Here is a 22,481-nt window from a genome sequence, read left to right as displayed (position 1 = left end):
ATATATATATATATATTTATATGAGAAAGATAATAATAATAATAAACAAGCAACAAAATGAAATGGGGAAGCATTGATTGAAAAAGGCCCACTATGGTTTCACAAGAATCCAAAGTTTTGTGAGATTTAAGACTTAGGTGTAACAACAACTAGGAAAATAAATAAATAAAAAATAAATAAATTATTTAAAATTAGGCGACACGCGAACACCGATAATAATATAATTAATAAAAAAATTCGTATGCCATACAATCTTATTTTAATTCGTACTCTAATATAAATGGTTAAAAACATTATTATATAATTAATCGATTGATCAACAATTCATAGGATATATATATATATTATGATTCAGTCGTCATTTATTAAAGTAGAATAACGTTTTTAATGATTTTATCACACGATAGTAAGTTAAACATGTAATTATTTTTTATTTTTAAATTCCCGCGTCAAACAAAGAAAAGTGTACGAATTACAATCAATCAACTCTTTTCAATTATCGTAACCAACACTTCTACTTTTAACTACCATGCACTTACTATTAATTAATTAGTACTCTACCTTCCAATAAACTTCACACCATTAAAACCCAAAATCACAAGTTAGGTATAACATGAATATATATATATATATATATATATATAATTAGTTGCCCTTTTCAATAATTGTATCTTATGTTTAGCACTAAGCTAATTCACATTTTGTGCTTGTAAATTGTTGGTGAGTTCCAATAAGCTTCTCTTTGTAATAAGTTAATCTTATTTGTGTTAACTTATTTAAAATTTAGCACAATGTTTTAAACGAAATTAATATAAAGTATTTTAAATTTTCTTAAAATTTAATTACAAAGGTTTATTGATGTTAATAAAGAGTCGAGATATATAATTAAAAATTTAATTTATATAAGTTCGAAGTTCGTATTTTATACTTACATAATTATAGAAACAAAATTTAAAATTTACCAACTATATTGACATAATTTATCAATTCATACATTGTAAATGACAATCATATTATATGTTAGTAAAGTTATTACTGTTAATTTTAATAATTTAGTAGATGACCCACTAAACTGATATTTTATATTTTTCATCAACTCACAACGGTTGAAACAAACTGAAATGACACATAAAATAATCGATAACTGTTATAAAAGAAAAAAAATATTTTTACAGAACGAGCAACTTTAAAATAAATTATAAAATTATTATATTTTATGATAACTAAACTATGATAATATAAACGGTTATCAATACATTCAATTATGATGATGAATGTGTTTCGACATATTCTCTCGTATATAAAAAGAGCACGAATTCTTCTTTCGTTTGAGTCTTCCATCAACTAATTTTTTTATTTTTTTATTTTTGTGCGTAAAAGTTACATAGAGAGAAAAAATGAATCAGAGAATTAAAAATTTTATCAAATAGTCTCTCAATCACGTTATGTCTGTACCATATTCGAATGATACGTAACTTTAACTTTCTGTTATTTTTTTTTCTTAAAACGTTTGGAATTTAATAAAAAAAAAAAGAAAATTTACGATTACTATTATTATTATCGTTATTATCAAGGTTTAACGTTGTTTTTTTTTTAAATAATTTTTTTTCCTTTTAGATCCATGTCCATACTTTCTAACTTAACAATTTTCATATATATATATATAAAGGATTTAAAAATTAAAAAAGAATCTAAACTTGTTAAATCCCTTTTTTGCCCTTCAAAATTTGCTAATCTTTTTTTTTTACCCACCCATTATACAATAATACAAAAATTGGCCCACTTAATATTAAACTTCCAAGGAGCCCACTCTCAAATATTTTCTTCAATTGAATAATCTTCTACATAAAATTAAGCTTGTAAACTAATTAAACTCAATTAAAACCAAATTAACGCAATAATTTGGAGATTAATAAAAGATTTAACTTCAAATTTGGAGATTTGGGCTAATTAATTATTAATTTGTTATGTTTAATTTAAGCAAAACACATGGTTTGGAATTTTTTAATTTCTCCTGTCGTTAGGTGAAGAATCTATTCGCTGTTCCTTTGACAGAATGCATATGATTTTAGATATTATGGTACTCCCCAGTAACACCGTAGTTTTGGATACGCACGTTCTCGAAAAAACAATCAGCACCGTCTGATCTCTTGACTTTTGCGGTCAGAGGGTAGCTTACGATGAAGGCGATGAGATGGGCCCCTCACTTCATAATGGAACGCACGCACGTGCTCGATGTCTTTTAATTAAGATAGACGGAGAGTGGGTAACGTGGAGACGTTTGTGTTTGTTGGAGAGATGGATGTTGTAGACGATATCTACTCTCGTCCGGAGGCGCGTGTGGTTTAACCTCCTGATTATATATTGATCATAAAATCGTGCGGTCAAGATTTTTCTCCCTTCCAAAAAAATAAATGTTAATAGAAAGAGGAGAAAAAGAAAAAAAAAATATTTGTATTACTCAAAACGAAAGATGAGATTACAAAGATGAGCTGTTGATCAACGTGTTTAATACGCTCTCTCAAAATGGATTTTGAATGTTTTGAACAATCAACTTGAACGAACGACAAGATGAGTAAAATAATATAAAATAATGGCTCAGTAAATACATGGATGAGTTGGTCTGTAGATCAAATAGTCATATAAGTTTAATAGCTCCAAAAACAATGTGGTTGCGTATGAAATGATAATAAATCTTTATGCGCTTAATATGGTTATGAGAAATGATTTTTTTTAACACAATATGTGATCGTCTGATTATTAAAAATGAGTATTGGGAAATAGAACATGAACCTAAAAATCACGTAATAGTTGTTGAATCTGTAGTGATTCACTAGAAGTAGTAGTTGAAGTCTTGTATTCGACTTCAAACGAAGAACGTAAAATTATAATTTATTTCTTACATTTCCAAGATATCAATGCAGAAAATATAAAAATCAACGATCGACTTTATAAAATCTACACATGTTGTCCAATTAGCATTGAAAAAAGCTTGCAACTTTAATGAAGACGAGGATGAGAAAACAAGCCTCGCCTGGTTTTGATTATGATAACAAAGAAAATGATAAACTACTTTACAAATTAAATAATTAACTGAGACTGAATCAAATAAATTTTTCTTGTGAAATAACAAATAGTTTGAATTGGCTTAAATTTACAAATAAAATTTTTTACGTGGAAGTATCATTTCGTAACTTTAAGATGTTACGTACGACATAAATTTGATTAAAATAGTAGCTAGAAACTATACGACTGATGATTGCACGTAAAAGTTGGTTGGACATAAAAAATAAGGTAGAGATGTAGGAGTAGGTTGACCGGAGCAGAGCAGCATGAATGAGAATGTATAATTTAACTGGTGGTCAACTATAAAAGATGGGAGTGATGTTGATGGTGGCTAGTCATGAAAGCGCGTCTCTTTAAGGTTTTTTTTTTTTTTTTTTAACATCCTGATTTACTTCATTTTTAATATCCTGATTTACTTTCTTTTAAATATCCTGATTTACTTCATTTTTGACGTCGTGATTTACTTTCTATTTGAAATTTTGATTTACTTCTTCTTTAACATCATGATTTTCTTCATATTTGACGTGTTTTTTTTAAATATTATCAACTTATAAGAAAAGAAAGAAGAGAACTCGAAGTTTACTTTTTTGTTTATTTTAATAATTTTTTAATCTGTTAGTACTCTTTTATCAAATATTCGTTATATATACTTGTAAACTACGAGAATCGTTAAACCAAGATGCACCGATCAGTAAAAGAAGCTACGAAATTTGTTCTTCTTCATTTTTTGTTTTTGGGTTCGTAAATACCTCATGACATTGGTTTTACTTGTTCAATAAAATCTGTCTTGCACATAACAAAATAGAAACCTTAATTCTTTTCCCAAGTAGAACATATTCCGGCCATGAACAAAGATTGGAAATGTGTCCGAGCATGTCAATTACACTCACCCACAAGACGCGTGTGTATATATAATATATATATATATGTATGTATGTATGCATTTGCTCTGGTTATGATGTAGCTGTCTTTCTCTTCGCGATTCCACTTTTGATCAATTGACATTCAACTAACTCTCCTCCACACCAATTACAATTCTTTTTTTCCAATAAATAAATAAATATAATTTTCACTTAAATTCTCTAATTCTCTTTGATTTTCTCTCATACCTCTCACCATGGCCGACAGAATCTACCCTTCAGCTAAGCCCAACGCCAATGGCTCCGCCGCCAACGCCACCACCACCGCCACCACCACCACCGCCAACCCAAACCCTTCTTTCCCAGCTACAAAGGCTCAACTTTACGGCGCCACACGCCCTGCCTACCGTCCTCAACCCCACCATCGCCGTCGTTCTCACTCCCGAGGCTGTTGCTGCTCCTGCTGCCTCTGGTTCTCCCTCCTTATCCTCCTTCTTATCTTCTTCCTCGCCATTGCCGGCGCCGTCGTTTATCTCCTCTACCGTCCGCACCGTCCCACCTTCTCCGTCTCCTCCCTCAAAATCTCTTCTCTCAAACTCACATCCTCCTCCCCCCACCTTGCCACCACCATCAACCTTAACGTCTCCGCTACAAACCCAAACAAGAAGCTGCTCTACTTTTACGACCCCATCACTATATCCCTCACCACCGACGATAACATCCCCGTCGGCCGGGGGACTTTCCCCTCCTTCGTCCATCCCACTAAGAACACCACTCTGCTTAAAGCGGTCATCACCAACGGCGATCAACAACAGCTGGATGAGCCGTCTGTTGCCAAGTTAAAAACGGAGTTGAAAAGAAAAGATGGGCTGCCGTTGAAGATAAAGCTGGAGACGAAGGTGAAAGCGAAGATGGGAGTGTTGAAGACGCCAAAAGTTAGAGCTAGAATTTCGTGCGAAGGAATTAAAGCCAGTGTTCCTACCGGGAAGAGTTCAACCATGGCGTCAACTTCTGATGCGAAGTGTAAGGTTGATTTGAGGATCAAGATTTGGAAATGGACTTTCTGATCACATAACTAATTACAGTGTGATTAATTCATCTTCTTCTTTTTTTTTTTTGAATTTCTCGTTTTTCAATTTTTTTTTTTTGGATTTATTTTTCTGGTTATAATTAATTAATTACATATTTTTGTAAATGGAATTAAAGTTGTTTGTAAAAATGTTTGAAGAGTTTTATTGTTTAATTTTTGTTCTTATTTAATTATTGCCACTAATCAGTTTTAATAATGTATTTATGTATTTAAATAATAATTAATTATAGAAATTAAAAATAGGGCAGTAATTACATTTACCCGCGTCTAAAAATTTATTTAATCAATTAAATAAATCATGTTTCAAAAAGTGAATACGCTCGAACTTGTTTGCGAATTCTGATTTTTTTTCTTAAAATTAGATCTCCGAAAAACTCTTACGTACTTTAAATTTTTACCCGACACTCGATCGAAGTACATATGTAGTAAAAAAAATTGGTGGGTAATTATTTAAATTTGTTTTTTTCTTTAATGATAAGATTAAGATTTGATTATAATACATAATTAATTCCATTTTTGTATTCTTTAAGCCATTATATGTAGATGACAACCCAACAAATCTTAATTGATGACAGCTATATTTTAATTATTTTTTTAAACTAATCATATAAGAAATGAACATGATAATTAAATTAATTTAAATGTGAATTTATTATTATTTCTTTTGTCTGATATTAATAAATTCATAAATAAAAATAAATAAAATCTACATTTGAAAACTCGAATCGGGCTTGAAAGGGTCAGCCCATTTTGGGCCCATTACCGGCCCAGCCACCGCTTTTTTTTTTTTTTTTTCTCTTCCTTTAATTTTGCTTTTGCCTCCGGTTCGTTAAACGACGTCGCTGCAAGCTCATAATTAGAATTACATACGCTAATGGTTACTCATAAATATCAATTAAACCGTTAATCTAGAAGGTTTTTATTTATAATGTCATATGACGTGGCGATGTGTGAGCCACTGATCTTGATGACCAAAGCTTCGGTTGACATTACCGCCATATCCCCACGCTACACTTTTCGCTCGAGCTTTGAGCTCCAGGGACTCTAGAACTAGAAAATAGAAATATACTAAAAATGGCGTTATTACGCCACTTGACCCCTCAGTCTCACTCCCTCTTCTTTCATCCCAAACTTCTCTCCTTCCCCAGGCCAGTCCGTCCCTTGAGGAATTACATCCTGTCCGTTTCTGCAACAATGGCTTCCTCTTCCAAGAAGGTGACTGAAAGCAAGAGCCAGAGCATATTCCAGATTTTTCTTCCCTCTTTCTGTTTTTTTTTTTTTTTTTTTTTTCACTTTTTTGAAAATTATATGTTCAGGTTTTGGTGCCGATTGCGAATGGGACGGAGCCGATGGAGGCGGTGATAGCGATCGACGTGCTGCGGAGAGCCGGAGCAGACGTGACGGTGGCTTCCGTCGAGAACCAGCTTCGGGTCGACGCGTGCCACGGTGTCAAGATAGTCGCCGATACGCTCGTATCTGATTGCAGCGACGTCGTTTTCGATCTCATCGCTCTCCCCGTACCTATCTCTCTGTCTTTCTATCTATATACACGTACAGAAATGTTGTGTGTCAGTTATATGCACAGAGATTCTGCATTTTCATTTTATTGCTGGAGATTTTTAATATGCGAATGACTCCATAAACTAATGGATTATGGTAGGCTAGTTTTTCTTTTTTATTGGACGGTCGGGGGCGTTCGTGACTCTACTCGAGACTAGTTACCTCGTTTTGTTACTTGTTTCGTCGATGAGAAATTAATTGGTTCCGTCTTTGTTTAACATGATATGATGCGACTGACTAACGATCAGTGTCATAAGCCCGCGTTAGCTATTATCTTATTTTTATCTTCGAAAGATGGTTAGATGTTTTGACTCAATTTAATATTCTAAGCATTTTGTGGTGTAGGGAGGGATGCCTGGCGCCACAAATCTTAGAGACTGTGGCATTCTGGAAAGTTTGATGAAGAAGCAGGCTGCAGATGGGCGACTTTATGCTGCTGTTTGTGCTTCTCCTGCTGTTGCACTCGGGTCCTGGGGTTTGGTAAAAGGATTAAAAGTAAGCATTTGTTGTTTCTTGATTGTGTTGTTGATGTTCTATCATTAGTTTTTGAGATATTGGCTTTGAACAGGCTACGTGTTACCCGTCATTTATGGAGCAATTGGCATCTTCAGCAACTGCTGTTGAATCGAGAGTACAACAGGATGGCAAGGTTGTCACAAGTCGTGGACCTGGAACAACCATGGAGTTTGCTGTTGCACTTGTTGAACAGTTGTACGGGAAAGAGAAAGCTGATGAAGTCTCTGGGCCTCTGGTATCTATCTTTTCTTTATACTACCTTTTCCGAGGAAAAAAAGAACATAATGGACAGGATTTTATTATGCGAAGAATTTTGAGCAACGGAGGTACCAGCCTTATTGACTAGGTTGGTTTGGCGGTCAAGCTGGAGTCTGGGCCTTTGTAATGGGAATTCTTAAGTCAGTTCCGGAGAGAGAAATAAAGAAATGAAATTAGGAGCTTAGGCAGAAGGAGATTACATATCTAGCTGGGTGGTAAGAGTCTCCTCGAATGGAGTTAATGTTATAACTTACGGAGATTTAATGTTCTGGGCAAGACACCAGAGATTGATTGCAGCTTGTAATGGTGGTTTGCAGTTTCAATGCTTAGCTTTATTGAGGGGATTGTGTTGACACTTTTTCTTTAAAGTAACTCTATCAGCTAAAGGCTCGATGGAGTTAGTGCGATAATGTCTAGGCAGTCATTCTCTAGGCGATGCGCTAGAGCTTGACTGGATGATGCAGTGACTCTATGGCCTTAATACATGATCTTAGACCTTTAAGGAAGCTTGTTTTTTTGGGATGCTGATCCTGTACACTGTAGAAGTAACTCTGATGGTTCTAGGCTGGATGCCAACTGTATCAAGGTCCCAACCTAGCGGCTAGTCGTGTACCCTGATGGTGCTCATACTTTATGGATCACAAGATGTCTCTACTTCCTGAAACATTAACCAAGCTTGATAAAGGAAGTAAATTTCACCAGAAGCTTGTAACAATTATGACTTGTCTATTTTCCTATTTTTGTTATATTATAGGACCCTACAATGTTTTGGACTTTGTTATAGACTTGTAAGAATAGAGAAATACTAGGTAAATATGTGACATTTATTTGCATCCTATAACACTATTATTAGGGAAAATTACAGTTTTGCCTCTTGTGATTGACCTATCTGAAGAAAAAGATTTTTGTGGTTTGTTTTTGTGACAATTCGTTACCTTGAAAGGGATAAGTACAATATTTTAGTAACCAATGTGGATTTCACACAAACCTCACATGGCTTTAAGAATGTTTTTTCGTTTAAGATTCTTTTATAATTGTCTATATACGGATAAAACTTGAGCGTCATACTCGGAGTTTTAACATATAATAGGAATTTTGAAAGTGGGATTATTTATCAAAATGAAGAAAGAAAGAGAGATTTTTTAAAAAATAATTAAAAAATGAGTTTTAAAGTTATGGAAGACTTATGTCTTCATTTTTTTTTCTGAAATAAAAAGACTTACACAAAGTAACAATTTTTTATTTTGGCTAATGATTGGATCCCAATATTGAACTGTTACAATTTGAACAAAAGATGAGTTTTAAAGTTATGGAAGACTTGCATTGTCTATGGAAGACTTGCGTTGTCATTGAAGTAATAAATTTATCCTATTGTCTAATGATTAGATCCCAGTGTTGAACTATCACAAAAAAATAATTTTATTTTGAAATGGGCGAAAAAACTAGGAGTTGAAATAATTTGCCAATTATCTTTTGTCTCCCAGACATGAGGTTGATAGGGTAGGAAAGCTTGGTTCCTTTGAGTCGTCTTCATACTTTTGCTTGTGAATGTTGGTCTCTGTCTTTTGGATTGACCCTAGAGATAAGATTGTTTTGTCTTAACTTTGTGAGTAAGCTTGATACCTTTACTGGATAAGGCAGTCAGGCTGAAGTTTGACTGCTTGCACAATGAACAGATATGTTTTCCTTGGTCCTTCTTTAGGGCTCTTCTGATTCTGTAGGGAAGAGGTTTCCTAAATGAAGGATTAGAAATTCAGGTAGAAGGAGGTCAATTACCTGGCTTTGTGGCTCCTGTATCTTTTACAATAAAAATGTGGTAGTGGTCTCGTTGAATGGAGTTAATGTTTATAATATCTAGGCATTTAATGCTCTTGAGGAATTAGAGATTGATTGAAGCTTGTAAAAGCTATTGGCAATTTCAATGCTTAGCCCTATTAAGTATTGAATGACTTTGTTGAATCACTCTTAAGTTCACTGTTTTCTGTATCTCTGAACGAGAATCATGACCAACTGATTTGGATCCTTAGTGCAATAGAGATTTTCACAGTTGGGTCTTTCTATAAAGAAAGATTCCATCGAGGATAATTTTTTGTTTAGGCAAATCTGGAAGGTGAATGCACCTTCTGGAGTTGCTTTCTTCACTTGGGAAGTAGGTCGTAGATGTATTCTGATCATCAATAAGCTGATAAGAAAGGGAAGATCATGGTAAACTGGTGCTCTTTCTGTAAGGGACGGAGGAGACTTGTGATGTGACCATATTCTACTTTGGTGCCCCATTGCCTATAGTCTATGGTCTATGGCATATGAGATTCTAGGGTTCAGTTGGATAATGGCTGGTATTATAACAGGTGAGATTTGGATATAGAAGGGTATTATTAGTCGGAAAAAAACATTTAGGGCTCATTCCTCTTGCAATCTTTTGGGTAGTATGGAACGGAAGAAATAGGAGAGCATTTGATGGGGTAGAAGAGGATATTGATAAGATTAGAGCGAGATGGTTCCAGACCCTAGTTTTTTGGTTATGGGTCAACATTTGCACTTATGGTGAAACTGATCAATTTCCTGATTGACATGTAAATAATTTTGATAGGTTCGCACCCTCTTGGTGCTTGTATTTAATGATACTTTATATACTTTTTTATTTAAAAAAATTTGGATGCTTTTCCTTAGAACAAAGTATGGCAGACAAAGGCATAACCTGGATGCTTGGTGTATCAAGGCCCCAAGCTAGCTGTTAGGTGTGTATCGATGTGGAGGTGATATTTTATGGATATACTGATTTCTTTAACAAATCCGTAAAATCAGACGGGTTGTTGAGGCATAACAATATGGAACTAGTTTTCAGTTTATTGAAGAGTTTTTTATGGCCTAGCTTGTATTGGAAGCTGTGGATTTGCAGTCAGAGATGTGGTTCAAGTTTTCTATCTACATGCACATGCATTTTTTTTTTCAAGTTAATGTTTCTGTTGATGTTAATGCATTTGGGCATATGTTTTATCTTACAGCAAATTTGAGCATCTTCACCTTTTCATTTATTGGATTTTTTGTTTATGAATTTGTCCACAGTTGATGCGTTCCAACCCTGGCGATGAATATACTTTTACTGAAATCAATCCAACGAAGTGGACATTCAATAACTCCCCACAGGTAACATATTAGCTTTGATGTATAAAAATTCATATAAAAATACATAAATATTTGCACAAATATATAGATAGTATATCTCCTTTCTGATCAAAACGAACTAGGCAAAAATCTAGGCAAAAATCTTAGGACATTATTGATATGATGTGGGATAAAAATCTTGATGTACGGTAAGCAAAAATAAAATTCTTCAAAAGTTCTTCAAGTGGTTAACCATGTGTCATACTTATACAATTTTACTAACATGTTCTAGTAAGCTGAAAATGTATAAATAATTATGAATTTTTGATGGGGACAAAATATTATAGACAATCATTATTTTGTAAATCTGATGAACTATATAATTGTTTTTCGGAAACTCTTCAAAGTTTTACAAAATATTCTTTTGAACTTGATTCTTATAAGTTATTTTTCTGAACTATTATTATTATTATTGTTTTTGCTTCTTTGTTGCTTTCCTATTTTTTTCTTTGAGAGGAAAAAGGAATTATATTATTGACATACCAAGACACAAAGGAGCTGCTACCCTGTTATGCCATGAAAAGGGCCCTCTGAGAGCCTATGATGATCTTAGTGATTTCTAAGAGCCTAAGGTGTTTACATAGTATCTAGAAGAAGAAAGCTTCGCCCCGTATTTTCTTCTTTGCTTGGTAAGTGGTTTGGAGCAAAAATCTTTCTTTGGATAACTTAATAAGATATTCATGGGAACTTTGCCTTTGGGATAACAATCCCAAGATTATCTCCTTTGGTGGCCAAAGATGAGAAGATCATGGGATTTGTTTTCTCTTTTCTTAAACTTCTCAGGTTGTCTGCAGTGCTGTAGCGCTTGAAACCTGAGCTTGAAATAGTATCCCTTTGGGCATGTGAAGGAAGAATCTAATCCCACTCATTCTGCTGGTCACCATGTGAGTTACATGGACGGAAAGAATTGTTGAATCTTTTGTGACAAAAAGTGCCAGAATCCTTTGATCAGGAATCTGATTAAGAGAAGGATTTGAGTTTTGGAGAGCGAAAACAGAGAGAAGAGGACGGAATTGAGAAGAACGGAGAATAATAGGTTTAGAAAGAGAAGAGAAGTTAATCATTGATTAGCTCGATATTCCAGTATTTTCCAAAAGAGTATGATGATGCCCTTACTTGTAATCTTCCCCTTTTTATATTATTCTGCCCAAGACAGTAGGAAGGGAATAACAGAAAAAAAAAAAAAAAAAACAGTAAAGACACAACTCCAGCAGTTTCTCTGTTGACAGTCAGCCCTTACGTGACACACGGGTCCCTGATACAAAGTCTCTTCTTCTGTGAGCCCATTGGTTCCTGACTTTTAGGTTTTTGTATAGATATCATTCCACTCTTTCTGGAGAGGATCTTGGAACTTGTGTAGATGTTTAGTGTTCCCTTTCTCAGTCTTTTGCTTTCAATGGTTTCTTTTTGATATACTTTCTCTTTTTCTTTTTTTAAAAGAAGAGCTTTTGAAAATTAAAAGTTGTATATAGCTTGTTTAAGAGAGCTTTTAATAAGCTCTAAAAAGAGGTCTTTTACTAAGCTTTTAAAAGAAATAAAAACTTTTTTTGAAATAAAAAAATTTATCTTAAAAATTTCTTTCTAATGGTACATTGATGGTGTATTTCAAAAAATGGCACACTGATGATGCTGGAGCCATGCTTAAACTTTGCTGTGACTGATGCTTGAAGTGATATTTAATCTTAACTACCATTTTTGGCTTTCTATTGTTTGGTTTAGTTACAATTCGAATTTTTGTGTTTTTCTAACAGTTCAATATTGTGTGGTTTTGAGCTTTCGTTGTTTTACATTAAATCTAGTGGTTTTTTGAAGGTATTTGGGTATTTGTACTTGTCTGAACTTTTAAACAAGAGCAGATCAAAGTACTATTAGGTCAAACAATAAAGAAAAAAATTGTAATGTTGTTTCAATTATTAACATTGTTTATCCTGTTTCTTCTTTATCTTAAAGAGCTTTAACACTCGAGCACACTTCGTTTTCTGCAACTTATAAATTAAACTGCCCCCAAAAATAGCTACTAGGAGAAATATTTCAGTTTTCTTGATGTAGGATAGCACCCATGAGAAGCAGTTGCATAAAAAAGAGAACCAAGAAATGGTGATAAGATGCCCCGAGAATGGTCTTGCTCGCTGCTTTTGTTATTATATGTGAATACAAGCGTTCCTGATCAATCATGTTTTGGAATAGAGAAGTTCCCTTTACCTGCATACATTTGAAGCTCCCTTGAGAGCTTTATTCTAGTTCGCTTATCCCATATGGAAAAAGAATGAAAAAGGGAACTTAAAGTTCAGTTCCTCTTAATCAGTCTTCTAAGTTTTAATCACTCCTTAAAAGAGAATAAAGCTAAAAAAAGAGCAAGAAAAATAATGGTCTTTTCTCTAAAAGGAAGTCTGCCTGTTGAAGTTTTTATCAACTTCTAAAACAGTAACATGCCCAAAATGACATGTTGGTGTGTTTTTTTATTTTTTTATTTTTTGAGGTGGCGGGGTTTTTAGAATGTATCAGAGAAAGGTAATTTCCCGTGCTTTATGGGGACATAAAATATTTGGACACATATTGCAAGCCAGCATGTCTCCTGATGCTTCTTCATTCCACGGGTTTTAAGGGTACTATTAGATTCTCTCTGAGTTTATTCTGCAACATGCTTAAGTTTCTCATATTCATATCTCTTGAATTAGTCTGAAGATAGATCAACGTACCTGGTTGGTTTCATTGTAGTCAAATGCTAGACAGACAATTTTTGACATTTAGTACAGCTGTAGAGGTGGTAGGTTCTTAAGATGGAAATTATAAAGATAGAGGTGCATCAAATTGGTGCGGGCAAAACTACAAAAGGGAGTCAAGGACCACTCGTCGTGGATCTAACCTGCATAGGAAAACCTATGAGTCTCTACCAGCCTTTTTAGAAACATGCATATTTGGAGAGAGTTTTTGGTGAATGATGTTTTATATATTTCAGGCTCCTGAATGCTTTTTGTTGGAATGTTTCCAATTCTTCTAGGAAATGAGGAGAGTTTTCTAGTCAGTACTAGATAATATTTGTTTTAATGAAGAAGAATACTCTGCTGAAAGTACCAGTTATCTGAACTTTCAAATGCTCATGATCCCTTCCCTAGTTCAAAGAGGAAAAAACAGATGGAAGTAATTGAACAAATACCGGTATTATTGTCATAGCATCGAGTTATCTTTCATATTATGTTGCTGCAAAAATTTATGGAATGGCCATTTATTTTCTGCTAGATTTTATTTTCTTCAATGAGAACTGTTTAGCAATTCATGGAATATGCACATCTTTTCAGATTCTTGTACCAATTGCTAATGGCTCTGAAGAAATGGAAGCAGTTATGATTATTGATATCCTGCGACGTGCTAAAGCAAATGTTGTAGTGGCTGCTGTTGGGGATAATCTAGAAATTCTGGCTTCTCGGCAAGTTAAACTAGTAGCAGATATTCTCCTTGATGAGGCTGCTAAATTTTCATATGACCTGATTGTCTTGCCAGTAAGTTTTCACTCTAAAAGCAGGGGAGAGGGAGAAGTGAAGTAGGCATCATGCGGCTTTGTTATTATCATTATGAATCTCCTATTCTTACTCTTCTTTTTATACAGGGTGGACTTGGTGGAGCCCAAACATTTGCAAATTCAGAGATACTGGTAAATATGTTGAAGAAACAGATGGAAACAAATAGACCTTATGCAGCAATTTGTGCATCCCCTGCTTTAGTCTTGGAGCCTAATGGATTACTCAAGGTAAGAGCTGTATTGCAGAAAAAGGGTTTTGGTGAAAAATAACTGCTTCTATGTAAACTGTGCTATTTAAATTAGTGCAGGACAATAGTTGTTCCTAAATTTGTACATCCTGAAACTTCCGGGAGCACAATGACGTTAACTTGAACTATACTTCACTAGTTGCATTTTTTGAGCCTAGCACAATACTATTCTTTTTTTTTTTAAATTTTTTTTTACGGTTGCTGGTATTCTTGTGGTTATTTTTTTTCTATACCTTCTTCAGTTCCATTTCTCACCTGTAATAAATTCTTTTGGCACATCAATACTCCTCAACTATGAGACTGTCAGCTGAATAAGGGATTTGTTTTGTATTTACCTAGGGTAAGAAGGCTACAGCTTTCCCTGCATTATGTAGCAAATTATCAGATCAGAGTCATGCCGAGAATCGAGTTGTGGTTGATGGCAGCCTCGTGACCAGCAGAGGGCCGGGAACCACTATGGAGTTTTCACTGGCAATTGTAGAGAAGCTGTTTGGGCGTGACAAGGCACTAGATCTTGCAAAGATAATGCTTTTCACTCGTCAGTAGAGAATGTTTTTGTGAGTGCTCTCATCCCTTTACTCTTTTTTGTAGTCTTTACCGTGAGAACTAAAATGTAAAGTTAGAATTAATATTTGGATATTAGACTTAATATGCCGTTATGTTGATGGTATATTATAAATAACTCGGTTATGAAATAACTCGAGTAACGAGAAATTCCAGGCAGGAGAGTTATTACACTCCTTTAAAAAATCTTAACCCGGAACTGTACTTATTTTGGTACGTCAAATATTTTTTTCTTTTCAGCAAGCATTATCTTCTTGAGGAGTTCATACCACTTGGTATTAGAGTACAAGTAGATTATCCCTAATTTAAGTAGTGTGTATATAGTATATTACAAGTGGGTGGTGTCAAAACTTTTCGTAGCACTTTACAAATTGACTGACATAGTATCGAAAGACATAATTTAAACTCGTACGAAAAATTTTTGGACTCTCGTTTTCTCTTATTCTTTTCTTCTTCTTGTTCGGTTACCATCACTGTTTCTTTATATTTTTATGTTATTGTATTTTCTGTTTAGCATGTACCATCATATTTTTCTCTTACAAAGTTAATCACACACACACACACACACACATATATATATATATATATGCATTGAGGTGATTAAATTGTATTTGACTTTCAAAAGTAGCTTGTTATTTGTCAAAGGTGGCCTTGACAAATTTGCTACTTTTCCTTTTTCGGGTTGATTGAGTCTGCTACAAAATTTTATGTATTTATTGTCAATTTTCTTTCTTTCCTTTTTTTTTTTTTTCTTGAGAAAAGAAAGTACATGTAAATTTGACTAACTCAAGGGACTTAGATTTTGTCATAATCAAATCTATAACTGTGAAAGAGATATATTACATTATAATTTAACGCATAATATTCTTATCATAATGTAATTTTCTAATATTTTATATTTGTACAAAATGCTCATTTTTTTTAAGGGAAACTCAAGATGGTGGATCGTATTAAGTTTAATTAATAACCCAATAATTACATTTTGTTGGTCTTTATATTATCTTAAATATCTGACCTTGATGAATTTATTAAAGCACAGAAAATTCAAGGGTTTGTTTTCGTCGTAATTGCAGGGAGGGGGGGCCGGGATACCGTGTTCGGTTTTCCTACCGCTACCCAAAAATCTCAACCTAAACGTAAGTATTGATGAACCTCGAGAAATATAATTATATATTATTCTCAGTCTAGTTTTGAAAATTATTTTTGGCACAGCTAAATCATGCGATATAACAACGTGTTATAATTGATTTAAACAAGTAAAGTAAGGTGCTAAAATTAAAATGGTAGAGCGTCAAAATTACTTTTATCGTACATAATAAATACCACTGTTATCTTAGCTAGAAAACTTAAATCTATAATTTTTATACGTATCAAAATTAATTTTAATTTCTGGGTTCGGTCGTAATTTCACATATATGAAAAGGGTTTTATATATATATATATATATATATATATATATATAGCATTATGTGTATATTAGAATTGTAAAGAGGGTTTTAGATAGGCACCGAAGAATTTGCTTCTTGGATCGCACAGAGTAAAGTAAGGTGCTAAAATTAAAATGGTAGAAGTCAAAATTACATAATAAATACCACTGTTATCATAGCTAGAAAACTTAAATCTATAATTTTTATACGTATCAAAATTAATTTTAATTTCTGGGTTCGGTCGTAATTTCACATATATGAAAAGGGTTTTATATATATATATATATATATATATAGCATTATGTGTATATTAGAATTGTAAAGAGGGTTTTAGATAGGCACCGAAGAATTTGCTTCTTGGATCGCATCAAGTTGACTTGTTCCTTTTGATATTCATAAAATTTACTTGCAAAAATAAATGACCATCCGCCGTCGTCGTTTTCAAAAAACAAAAAGAACCCCATGACTTTTAACACTATTTAAATTACAAGTCGGCATGTGTCAATTTTAAATTTAGTTCAAAAATAATAATTTTACTTAGCCGTAAAAATATAATTTTTTTTATAAAAATAATAAAAAAATAGAATTTAAATTTACGTAATGGACCCTTTAAAAAGCACTATATTATATGAATTAAATATTTTTAATTCACATAAAATTAAAATGTTTTTATTATGCTTGAAAAAAAATGGACACTAGTTTCCTCCTCCACATTATTATATGTCTTCGAAAAAGTTGTTTGACTTTTCCAAGAGGTTACTATTTACCCAAAAAAAAAAAAAAAAAAAGCTGTGAACCATATACGTATATATATATATAGATATATTTAATGAAGTCAAAATTCAAGCCTACCAAATTAATTCTTCTTTGGAATTTCTATGATATTGTAGTTTTATATTAAAATAATATGTTATTGTTAGAATTATATAAAAATTTAATGAAAACATTACTAATATTAATTTAAATATAGTAAATTGCAATATATAATTATTAAAATCCAGGGGCTTGACACAGTCCAGGTTGTATGTTAGCTGGACCAATAAATTTTTTTTTTAATTTCTATTAATTTAAAGAATTCATATTATGATGTCATAATAAAATATTATTTCATAAAATAAAAATGACATTATTTAAAGGACCAAAATTAATTGCTCATGCGGGCTGCTTTCGATTTTTCTTAATTTATTTTATTTTTTTTCAACTTTCTTTTCTTCTCTCCCTTCCACGAGTTGCTTCGTCAACGACCAACCTTTGGATGAGAAGACCAGTAACCACGAGTCTTCTTGGCAGGAACACCATCTCTTTTATCTCTGTGTTTGCAACGACGGGAACTTCCCATTTCTCATTCACTCTCTTTGATTTCTCTTGCAGTCGCTTCTGGTATCTCAGGTTAGCTAATTGTCTGTTCTCTATCTTTCTTACTCTTCAGCTTCTTTTTTCGGGAAATCTACTTTCTGTTTGGTTGTTGAGAAATGGAGGAAAAGCGGAAAGAAAATGACTTCTGGGTTTTTCTCTTTTTTACTTTCTTTCCTCTCTCTTACTCTTCTTCTTATATACCTCTACACGAGAACATGGTTACTATGACATTTGACTTTCTTTTTCTTTTATCTTTTATCTTTTGTGTATTTAACTTTCTCTTTTGAACCCAATTATCTCAAGGTGCAGTTCTTTAGATCGGAGGATTATAGATTTTTGTTTTCTTGTATTCTTTTTCCTCATAAATCCAGCAAGTAGTTTGGCTTTTTCTGACATATGATGAAATACTGAAATGGGTTGAGCACCATGTTGTGTATTTTTCCAGCTGAGGATTAAGCGATAACAGAACCCTTGGCAAGCTTACGTTTTTGTGATAGTAATTTTCACTCGACGTATATCAATGTAAAATTTCCTTTGGTTGTTACTTTTATTGTCATCATATGGTTAGATACAGAAGAATTGGGTTTGTGTTGACTGGTTCTGAATTTCGGTTCCTGATGTTGAACCTTAATACACACTGTTGACAAAATGATGTTCTCATTGGCAGCTCAGGATATTAAAATCATTGAGCTTAACCCGGCCGCCAGATGGTCTATTTGCTAGAAATATGGGTTAAAGAAGTTGAGTTGAATTGTCTCAGAAAAGAAGATAAAAGAAAAGAAAAGAAATCGTGGTGGATACAGTGTCCTCCTAAAGCTATATTGAAACAAATTCAAAGTTTTATGTAAAATTTATTTGCAGATCTACATTTATTATATGAGAGATGCAAATTCTATAAAAAGATAATAAAACTTGAGCTCATATAAAATGGAAAAATGCACTCCAAATTCTATTAAATTTGATACAATTTAGAATGTCTTGCTCTTTTAATGGATATTTGAATGCATGATTTCAATTCCAGATAGAATTCTGTACCAACTTAATTTTTTTTTATAATTATTTTAGATAGAATTTTCGTTATTTATGGATTTAAAAATGAATTCTGCAGAAATTTTGGATTTGTTTCAAAAATAGCGTACGGTTTCAATGGTGAGTACTTTAATTGTTTTGAAACAACTCCTCCCGGCCTAATTACACATGTAACGACAACTTTCAGCAGTTCTTTTTGCTACATTCTAAAATGTGGAGAGTGATTAATCATAATGATAATCTTCTAATGGTTGAGGGATAGATTTATTTTGTTTCTTCCCCCTCCTTCGGGCTTTTAGTGGTTAATTGAGTTTCTTTAAAGCAGGAACAATTGCTTCTTTTTTGGTCACATGATAGAAGTTTATACTTGATGTTTTTTTTTTTCACAGAGCAGGAGTTTGATTTAAGTGGAGGAACTGCTCCTTGAAAACAAACTGGTTATGACTTGCTGCCCACTTTTCAGCAAGAAGAGAGATTCATCTGCTAACCGAACAGTAGGTATCCATGAAGGTAAGGGATCATTCTTATATCTTTCGTTCTTTCTTTCTCCTGAATTGGATATTATCACTAAGCTCATAAGGACCCAAAATCCTGCATTCATCTATGTGTTTCTGACTTGGCTAAATGCAGTTTTACTTTAACATTTTTTAAATTGAGTGCCTCAAAATTTGAGTTTGAGCAATTAAGCGGTCGAGCTTCTGGATTGTGTCTAATCAAACGTCCAGCTTAACACTTTTAAATAACAGTATTAAATATGGTCAGATGACACACTTACATACTGCATTAACATTAACCAAGAAAATATTGTTACTATCAAGCAAGTTAAAAGATTCTGAATGTCTTATATCTCTTATTTCATGCACAAAATCTGGGGTATAATTTGCTGGATATGGAAAACCCTCTAATGGATTGTTGTGCACACAGAGGTTTCAGGCATCCAGAACACTAAACTGTTTACCTACCGAGAGTTGCAATTCGCTACTGACAATTTTAATGGAGCCAACAAAATTGGAGAGGGAGGTTTTGGCTCTGTATACAAGGTGATTTCACATTTTCTGATTGTCTAATCTGAAGAAACTCGCAAGTTCGACTTTGATATTTGATCAATATTTTACATGAATTATTATCCAATTTTAACCCTTTAGCAATGTTTCATACCGTGCAGGGACAGCTCAGAGATGGTACCATGGCTGCTGTAAAGGTACTATCAGCTGATTCAAGGCAAGGGGTGCGCGAATTCTTGACTGAAATAGATGTTATTGCAGATATAGAGCATAAAAATCTGGTTAAATTGCACGGTTGTTGTGTGGAAGGAAACCATAGAATTTTGGTCTATGGCTATCTTGAGAACAATAGCCTTGCACGAACACTTCTTGGTAACTATCTTCTATCCTTTTTATGCCTTATTAACTGTCAGATAATAAACCTAATCCCTGCTAATTTTAGGTGGACACGACAGCAGTATACAATTCAGCTGGGAAACAAGATATAGAATTTGCGTTGGTGTTGCAAAGGGGCTTGTGTTCCTTCATGAGGAAGTCCAGCCACATGTTGTTCATAGAGATATAAAAGCAAGTAATATCCTCCTTGACAAAAATCTGGATCCAAAAATTTCAGATTTTGGCCTTGCAAAACTTTTCCCTGACCACTTGACTCATGTTAGTACACGGGTCGCTGGAACAGCGTAAGTTACTTTCTGGGAAATGTTCATATGTAGTTCAGTACTATAGGTCATCCACTGGCTATAAAAGTCAAACTTTGTTCCATGTGGAATGTAAAAACTCCATTTCTTACAATCTTGAGGAGCATTATATTATGATGATTGTGTTGTACGATTAATTGATATGTCTGCATAAGAGGGAGAATTTCACTACAGTCAACCAAACTGGACGACCACATACAGGGGAGAATCATTGAATACCAGTGTTCCCTACAGAGACTTATTTTTCATTAAATTAAGGTTTCAATACAATTACAGTGGCTGTATTAATATGCTGGGAGACTTTTGAAGTCCATTTGTACCAACACCTGTTTGGCATGTATGATATTTCACAGGGACTAAGTGCTTGATGGGTCAGCTAGCCTGCTGGATTTTTTCTGTTTAACTGCTCGTCTCTTTTTTTGAACTTAAATTTGATAAAATGAAGTTTCTGGATTTACTAATATTTTCATGTTTCTTTGTGTAATTTATGCAGAGGATACCTGGCACCTGAATACGCAATTAGAGGTCAGTTGACAAGGAAAGCAGATATTTACAGTTTTGGTGTTCTTACATTAGAGATTGTTAGTGGGAGGGCCAACATGAACAAGTATTTACCTGTTGGAGATCAATCACTTCTTGAAAGGGTACAAGTTTTTGAATCTACTGTACTTTTTATTGTTATGGTGTTCTTGGTAAAATTGAGATACTCGTGTTTACTTGCCCTAGAGTTTTGAAAGTTTTGAAAATTGAACTTATTTTCACTATCATACCACCTCTGTGTTTCTCTTTTTATGTGCATTTCCTCGTTGTTTGCATTGATTGAAATAAGGAGGATCCTTAGTTGTTTGAAGGAAAGTCCAAGAAGTCTGGATCTACTTTACTGCCAATAACCTAATGGTCCTTTAAAATGGATATGACCTATATATCCATCGACTGATTTTGCTGATGATGTTTAAGGTGTTAAGCTCATCTTTTTGTGGATGAAGGCTTTTGAAGCTCATTGTTATTGATAAGGGAAGACAAGGAAAGGCCACTGTTTGATGTTTAATTGGCCTTGCTTGTTTTCACGTGGTTTATTACATTTAATTCACACCCTTTGGGTTCGTTTCTCCCACTAGAAAGTTTATTTTCTGCAGCATCTGCAGAGTCAGAATAAAATCTTTGAATGAGGTAGTTGTTCTATATCAGCAGGATGCTAAGCTTCTAGCCTTCTAGAAATACTTTGGAAATTTTACTGATAAATATTATGCCGGAAGATACTGAAGTTGTTACCTCGAATCAAATTGTGTCCTGTACTCTAGTATTTATAGGAGTTACAGAAGATATTCAGCGTGGTTCATTGAACTGAAGTTAGATTTGGATTTTTTTTACCAACATTTTAAGCACTTGCAATCTGCAGGCATGGAAGCTGTATGTAAAGGGGGAACTGTTGGATCTGGTGGATAAATCATTATGTGGAGATTATAACGCTGAGGAAGCTCGCAGATTCCTTAAGATTGGTCTAATGTGCACCCAAGAGGAAACAAAACGCCGTCCATACATGTCTGTTGTGGTCAAGATGCTAATGGGAGAGATAGCTGTGGAGGACGACGAGATATCCAGACCTTGCTTGCTCCCTTGTTTATTTGGCAAGAACATAAGTGACACTATGTCCGACGGTGCAGCCAAACAATCAGATTCATCGTCATCATCGGGAAACATAATCACCTCATATGCTACCATGACGTTCAATTCTATATATGATCGAAGCAATTAAATCATGTAAAATGTATTCTTTATAGATTTGTTTGGTTATTGTTTCTACTGTTGTTTTGTTTTTTCTCAGTTTTCCTGAGGAAAGCTCGATCGGAGCTAGCTTGGCTTTATGGTTATGGAGTAAATACTCGATTGAGTTATTTTCATCTTCTCTTGGATTATTCATGCTGTATATTCTTTTTATTCAGTTAACCTCACTTCGTGCTCCATTTTTCTTCATCCAATCTTCAAACCATATACTTCAGGATTAAGTTTCAATAACTAACAATGGACTGTTTAAGTGATTTTGATTCGCCTGAACTCAATTCATTTCTGCGTAAGAAATATGACATGAATAATGGGATCAAGTAAAATTTTACTTGTAA

General features: G+C 33.7%; 3 protein-coding genes across 5 annotated transcripts; all 3 read left to right on the top strand.

The window, feature by feature from the left end:
- Window positions 1–4,038: 4,038 nt before the first annotated feature.
- On the top strand, window positions 4,039–5,169 carry LOC110808912 (Late embryogenesis abundant (LEA) hydroxyproline-rich glycoprotein family). Its single transcript, XM_022034552.2, has one exon. It carries the CDS (start codon window positions 4,184–4,186, stop codon window positions 4,991–4,993), a length of 810 nt encoding a protein of 269 aa, XP_021890244.2. The 5' UTR covers window positions 4,039–4,183; the 3' UTR covers window positions 4,994–5,169.
- Window positions 5,170–6,048: 879 nt separating this feature from the next.
- On the top strand, window positions 6,049–15,090 carry DJ1B (Class I glutamine amidotransferase-like superfamily protein). The gene is made up of 8 exons (XM_088219004.1): window positions 6,049–6,231; window positions 6,333–6,533; window positions 6,922–7,071; window positions 7,145–7,327; window positions 10,417–10,497; window positions 13,815–14,015; window positions 14,123–14,263; window positions 14,623–15,090. Exons 1-8 carry the CDS (start codon window positions 6,091–6,093, stop codon window positions 14,827–14,829), a joined length of 1,305 nt encoding a protein of 434 aa, XP_088075130.1. The 5' UTR covers window positions 6,049–6,090; the 3' UTR covers window positions 14,830–15,090.
- Window positions 15,091–17,199: 2,109 nt separating this feature from the next.
- LOC110808885 (cold-responsive protein kinase 1-like) lies at window positions 17,200–22,277 on the top strand. Of its 3 annotated transcripts, XM_022034510.2 has the most exons (8): window positions 17,201–17,663; window positions 18,076–18,152; window positions 19,049–19,169; window positions 19,584–19,699; window positions 19,825–20,035; window positions 20,106–20,343; window positions 20,855–21,005; window positions 21,761–22,277. In XM_022034510.2, the coding sequence occupies exons 3-8, from the start codon at window positions 19,100–19,102 to the stop codon at window positions 22,115–22,117; spliced, it is 1,143 nt and encodes a 380-aa protein (XP_021890202.2). In that variant the 5' UTR covers window positions 17,201–17,663; window positions 18,076–18,152; window positions 19,049–19,099; the 3' UTR covers window positions 22,118–22,277. The 3 variants fall into 3 exon arrangements, with proteins under 3 accessions (XP_021890203.2, XP_021890202.2, XP_021890201.2); XM_022034511.2 differs by lacking the exon at window positions 18,076–18,152 and having other exon boundaries at window positions 17,200–17,663; window positions 19,054–19,169; XM_022034509.2 differs by lacking the exon at window positions 18,076–18,152 and having other exon boundaries at window positions 17,203–17,663.
- The last annotated feature ends 204 nt before the right edge of the window (window positions 22,278–22,481 follow it).

The sequence above is a fragment of the Carica papaya genome, chromosome 4 (assembly GCF_054855325.1).
Source record: "Carica papaya isolate Zhongbai chromosome 4, ASM5485532v1, whole genome shotgun sequence".
NCBI classification, from domain to species: Eukaryota; Viridiplantae; Streptophyta; class Magnoliopsida; order Brassicales; family Caricaceae; genus Carica; species Carica papaya.
This window is presented reverse-complemented; position numbering and strand designations above follow the sequence as displayed.

Excerpts from the sequence above, each read along its gene's own strand:
- LOC110808912 (XM_022034552.2), top strand. The coding sequence starts at position 4,184 with ATGGCCGACAGAATCTACCCTTCAGCTAAGCCCAACGCCAATGGCTCC.
- DJ1B (XM_088219004.1), top strand. The coding sequence starts at position 6,091 with ATGGCGTTATTACGCCACTTGACCCCTCAGTCTCACTCCCTCTTCTTT. Across the intron at positions 7,328-10,416 it reads ATGAAGTCTCTGGGCCTCTG|TTGATGCGTTCCAACCCTGG; the intron begins GTATCTATCTTT and ends ATTTGTCCACAG. Across the intron at positions 10,498-13,814 it reads CATTCAATAACTCCCCACAG|ATTCTTGTACCAATTGCTAA; the intron begins GTAACATATTAG and ends ACATCTTTTCAG.
- LOC110808885 (XM_022034511.2), top strand. The coding sequence starts at position 19,100 with ATGACTTGCTGCCCACTTTTCAGCAAGAAGAGAGATTCATCTGCTAAC. Across the intron at positions 20,036-20,105 it reads CCTTGCACGAACACTTCTTG|GTGGACACGACAGCAGTATA; the intron begins GTAACTATCTTC and ends TGCTAATTTTAG. Across the intron at positions 21,006-21,760 it reads ATCAATCACTTCTTGAAAGG|GCATGGAAGCTGTATGTAAA; the intron begins GTACAAGTTTTT and ends TGCAATCTGCAG.